The sequence below is a fragment of the Aegilops tauschii genome, chromosome 3 (assembly GCF_002575655.3).
Source record: "Aegilops tauschii subsp. strangulata cultivar AL8/78 chromosome 3, Aet v6.0, whole genome shotgun sequence".
Taxonomy (NCBI): Eukaryota; Viridiplantae; Streptophyta; class Magnoliopsida; order Poales; family Poaceae; genus Aegilops; species Aegilops tauschii.
In genome coordinates, this window is record NC_053037.3 from 140,399,759 (window position 1) to 140,405,296 (window position 5,538).

Genomic DNA, 5,538 nt, shown 5'->3' on the forward strand with positions numbered 1-5,538 from the left:
AGGGAGGTTCGTAAAAGAACCCCACGGCCACGGATTTTATGAAATAGCCCTGTAGTTGCCGCCATCTCAAGAATTCTTTGGAGTGGGTCGATCGCGAGCACAAATAGCAAGGGGGATATAGGGTCCCCCTGTCGGAGACCCTGGCCATGGATGATGGGGCTGCCAGCGACGCCGTTAAGAAGAATCCGCGAGGAAGAGGTGCCCTCCCAAAACATCATGGCAGCCAAGGGACTCCAGTATTATGCCATTACAAACAAGATGCTTATGCTTCTGCTGCAGCGCTCTCCAATGTACATGCACCTGAAAAACCTGGGCTCTAGACTATAGGTACAGAAAGAAAGGAAGAAAGAAAACAGCAGAGAGCAGAGGAAGGACAAGTCAAGGAAACAAAAAGCACACCACTACAATACCACTAGTCCACTACCACAACGACATCAGCATCAATCTAGAATCTACACTGCCGATCACCCGAAACAAGCGCGGGGCACCGGCATGTCTTGGGATGGAGCTATACTGCCCGCGAGGATCAGTGGCGCAGCTCCAATTTGAGTCCGCCACAAGATGAAGAATTCAGTAAGCAACTGCAACTACTCCTGGGCATTTTTATCCCCTAGCATGCCGCGTCCCGGAAGAATTCTGCGGGCACTGAAGTTGGGCATTGCTTTTTCCCGACAAATTTGTACTGAGGAAAGAATGGTGTAGAGGAGGTCAGCATCAGCATAAGCTTTGCCTAATAACTGAAGAAATTTGGTGGCATAATATTGGCTGAGATCGGTTACCTTATGTTGGCTGTACTTTTCTCTGATTGCAGGAAGATTACTCCCAGGACCAACGCTGAAAAGGCGGTGCAGCGCCTTCACACAATCGCAGAGCTCCGATGGCTTGTACTGTGTGTAGTGGGCAAGGGTGGAGTTCTGATTCCAGTTCACAATGGGAAGTAGTACATGTTAGCTCAAGCAAGCAACGTTTTGATACTGCAAAGATTTGTGAAAGCTGCACTTACCCAGGGGTGTTTTGCTGGCTGCAGTATGAACTTCGACAAGAAAATTGCGGAGGCCGCAACAAGTGAAGGAGGGTAAGCAAGTAGACTGTACTCAAGCAGTGATAGCTCAGCAACATAATTGGCTAGGAACTCAAGATGCAAAGGTGGATCCTGTAGAAACGAAAGTAATCAGTAAAATGCTACAAAATATGGAATTGCAGAAAGCAAGCAGAAGCTGATCAAGAGAGCTATACCTCATCACAGACTTGTGCAGCCCGGACAAATCTCCTATGGTAAGCAAGAAATAGAGAAAGTGAGATTCAGTTGGTGTGAAGCCATGAAATTTGCCAATGCATGAAGGAGAGCAAAACCTTAAAAAGCACTTTGCTGTAGGCGCGGTCATCTCAAACTTCAGGTAATTGAGGACGGAAGCTTCCATATCCAGAACCTGTTTATCTATGAATTAGAGAATGGCAGAGACAAAGTGACAAACACTGAACGATCTGATGCAATATATCACTAACCTCATCCTTGAAGTATGTATTGTCAGTGATGTAGCAGAATTCTTCTACCTGGGGTGCACAAATCTCCTCATATTTACTGAAAATCGAAGAACAAAATTAGTACGCTAACAATGAAATGCCAATCAAGAGTAAATGAAAATAAAATAAAAAATGAAGTGGCTGGATCTTAATATCTTACGCAGCTATAAGCATGCAAGCGACACCAAGTAATTGCAGCCTTTGCCGATTGATCTCGTTGCCGGAAAGGTAACGGTCAATATAGTTGACTGTCAGGTATAAGGTATCAGGAACAAGACGATATTCTTCAGCAACCTGCACGAAGTAACGCATTAATATAATGAAAAAGAGTGACCTCCAGGCTTATAAACTGTTACTAAATTTGCTTTGTCAGCTGGAAAAGCTTACTTCCACAAGCCAGTCAATCAGGATAGCCCTCATGCTTGGGTTCACATCCTTCTGAATTGTTTCCAGAAAATCAGTTGATGGTCTTTTCCTCGTCTGTTGAGAAATAAATAAAGCATTACAACAAAATATAGACATGTAGTATACATCTACTTTTTGTTGATCAAGTTCACATCCATTTTTATTGAACTTAATTTAGTTCATTGAGGAGAACATTACTCCATTACGACTTCAAGGGTATCATACTACAACAGGGCTACTCCATCCTGCATGAATTCCTCTATCATACACCACCTAACATTATTTTAACACTACCTTTTGACATCCTAACATCAATTTGTGAAAAATGTAACACATATTATATGGTGTTTGTACTGACAATAGCTTTGGTTTATAATTTCTTCAGAGGCTGGTTTAATCGTTTATGTGAATTTGATCTTAGAAAATGTTATTGTAGTGTCTATGATTGATGTTTTCGGCAACTGACAACAAGCATTTGGCATTTGCTACTAGTTCTTTCGACACATTCCTGGTAATTGACAATAAGGTCTATGATGACACCGACAGACCTCTAGACCACAAGCTGAGAAGGGCAAGCAACAATAAGAAACATGCGCAAACTGAAGAAGGTTTTTAAGTCCAATAATCATGTCATCATGTAATGTAGAAGATATACTAATCTGTTCTGATCTAAACATTTGAAGGAGCAGGCTGAAAGAAGATGCTGAAGAAAAGAATGCGCACCTCAGCCTCTCGCAAGTGCATATAGATATCAGAAGCAAGAGTAGCACACAGCTGTGGATCCTCGTAGTTATCATCAACGTCACAAACGTTGTCAATTTCCATTGGGGCAGCAGCATCCTTCTTCCACTTAGCTCCTGCGAAAGAAGAAAGGCACTACATTAATGACAAAAGGTCTAACAAAAGAGTACACTATAAGAGGACACGCCCTAGACATAACTGTCAATGTTCAGAAAGGAAAACAAACCTTCCACAGTTCTATCATCTGAAATGCGCAGGTTTTCATTTGCCCGTCGCTGTAGAGAATCGAGCAATGAGGAGTCACCGTTGTCAATGTACTCGAAATCGGGGCTCTTCATAGAATCGCAACTCGACATAGTCTCGTCAGTGGAAATCGAATCTCCTGAATGTCCAGGAGACACGAAGCTGCTGAAGGGTATAACGGCAGGCACGGCAATCGGCACCACAGTAGGCACCTTACGAGGAGGAACACTCTCCTTCTGTACGGAGCTCTCATGGCGAGATGTGACAGGAGCTGGCTTGGTGAAAGCCGATTTCACAGCCGAGCCACGATTTGCGCTTGCATGCCGAGCACTTGGCAAAGCTCCCTTCTTCACAGGTGCAGCTGAGGTAGCTGAATTCAACCTCTGCATTACAAACTAGAAAAGGTAAATAACCGATTCCAAATCTCTTGCTCTCACGCATGCATCAGTAAGCACAGTTTGAATTACAAATTGTACAAATAACAAACATGGATAATACTAGTATGATAATAGAAAATTCCAGAGTAACTTTATGCTAAACTGTTCTAGGGCAGTGTAAGATTTTAACCATAAACGCTCAGCAAGAATTCTTGCCAGAACATGAGCCAAACTCCTGAAATATGATCCGCAACAGAAAGAGCAGTACTGGTAAAGGCGCAAAATTGAGTGGACATAGCAGCCAGAAACGCACAGAAAAGAGGCATCAAAATTTGGGAAAAGTGGAAGATTAGCAATCGCAGAGTATGTCCCAGAAATGGAAAACAATACAAAGCAAAATCAATTTTAGGAAAAGTGGAAGATGAGAAATCCATGAAATGGAAAACATCACAAGCCAAAATCAACCCAGAAACATTGTAGTTTCAAGAGCACAAAACACGCTGCTGATTGGGTACAAGAGGCAATAAATCGCAGTATGTCCTCTGATACCAGAGAAACTACTAAACGTTTGACATATCGCCCCGAAGGATGGACAACACATCCAAATCTCCGCATCGAGGATTTTCCTATCCGAGGAACAGGGCAATGCACTTGATCCATCCGTAGAGCCCCATGGGCAGAAGCAACAGCAGGAGCGACTGCAACCTGCGCTCGTGCCCTCTACAGGGGTTCCAACCATAGCCATTCAAAATTCAAATTAAACCGGCCCACGATCTCAACCCCAGACGGCAACCATTTCATCCCACAACAACAAACAAACAAAAAAGGCAATCCCTCAGGGGTTCGGATCCGTACCGCATTGCCCGTCGTGACGACCGCGATCTTCCCGCAGCCGGCCCTGCCCGCGGCCGCCGCGGCGACGTTGGTGGTGAGGTTGCCGAGCGCCACGCGCTTCTTGGCCTGCTGCTGCGCGGCCGCGGGGCCCGCCGCCGCCCTGGCGCCCTCCGGCACGGCCGGGCGCTTCGCCGTCGAGGTCGACATCGCCGACGAGAAGCGGCGGGGGGCGGCGGAGTTGCTCGACATCGGGGCGCGGGCGTGAGGGCGGGGGAGGTCGCTCGCTGCCACCACACAACCACCGACCTCGCGGAGCACTCCGTGGACCTCGGGTGGGATTTGTAGGGGGGCAGCGGAGCGGGGGAGGGGAGTGGCGAGGGTTTGGTGTCCCGGCACGACAGACAGAGCCCTGGGGTTTGGGGAGGGCGACGGGGGGAGAAGAAGAGGTGGGGGGAAGGAGGTGGCTATATTAGGAAAAACACCCTGTCCTTTCAAAATAGTTTCCTGCCTGGGGGCTACTTGCCTATTTAGGCTGCCAATTAACTAATCGCTTAAAATTCAAACTGCCCTCTATACTGGACTTGACACGGACTTCTTTTTTCTTTTCGGGTGAAATAATGTATTACTCAATCACAAGGTTCATACAATCAATCACTGCAAACTCCAATGCCTCTGACATGTACCTCAGTACTAGGATTTTAAGTTTTTTTTTGTGGGGAGGATTTTAAGTTTGTTGGGCGGAGTGCCAACGGAAAAAATGTAGCCTGGATTAAACTTACACTGTAGTGGTAGTTACTTAGGGACGTGAAGTGAGATTCACTTTAGCAAGAGAAAATAGCATTACTATATTATCTAAGAAATCGTAGTACTATATAGTTTAGCTCTATTCATACAAAAATTGCACATCGGAAAATGTCGCGCGGATTAGTTCAGGCCAGATTGTGTCACAGCAGAGTTCTTCTTTTGAAACTACTAGTACTACTGTACTGCGTGAGTTAGAGAACCAAGGCCGCTGCTGCCATGCATGTGTTTATTGCCGTTACAGATTGCCCCACGGCTCTCCCATTCAAATTTCGAAATTTGAAATCTGCGTGCGGTGGGGTTGGGGTGGGGGGTTCCTTTTGTCACGGTGCAATATAGGGAAGCGCTCGATGCACAACACTCCTCCTAGTACTAGTACGTGGCATGATATCCAACGCGTCCATCCAAATCCAAAGAAGAAAGAAAAGCGCCCTTCCACATTTTCTTTATTATTTCTTCAAGCAGCGATAACTAATTACGGGATTAGTGTCTAGTGTAGTGGAGGGAAACTGGCGTGTTTGAACCTCCAACAGATCGCGTCCGTCCGTCAGGACGGCAACGGCATGCATCCTGGGGGAGCGTGCGTGCGCTCGAGGTCAGGGGGGAGCGGGTG

General features: G+C 46.1%; 1 protein-coding gene across 1 annotated transcript; it reads right to left on the reverse strand.

Moving 5' to 3' along the window:
• Positions 1-239: 239 nt before the first annotated feature.
• Positions 240-4,548, reverse strand: LOC109773065 (cyclin-A1-2). Its single transcript, XM_020331770.3, has 11 exons — positions 4,146-4,548; positions 2,897-3,296; positions 2,653-2,786; positions 1,912-2,004; positions 1,685-1,818; positions 1,507-1,582; positions 1,354-1,430; positions 1,237-1,270; positions 1,004-1,153; positions 780-914; positions 240-682 (listed from the first exon to the last, which is right to left on the reverse strand). Exons 1-11 carry the CDS (start codon positions 4,371-4,373, stop codon positions 611-613), a joined length of 1,533 nt encoding a protein of 510 aa, XP_020187359.1. The 5' UTR covers positions 4,374-4,548; the 3' UTR covers positions 240-610.
• Positions 4,549-5,538: the final 990 nt, after the last annotated feature.

Bases quoted from the DNA above. Each gene is read 5' to 3' on its own strand.
- LOC109773065 (XM_020331770.3), bottom strand. From the start codon at position 4,373: ATGTCGAGCAACTCCGCCGCCCCCCGCCGCTTCTCGTCGGCGATGTCG. The intron at 1,154-1,236 runs GTATAGCTCTCT...TCGTTTCTACAG, and splicing joins CTGCACAAGTCTGTGATGAG to GATCCACCTTTGCATCTTGA. The intron at 683-779 runs GTAACCGATCTC...TTCTTTCCTCAG, and splicing joins AAAAGTACAGCCAACATAAG to TACAAATTTGTCGGGAAAAA.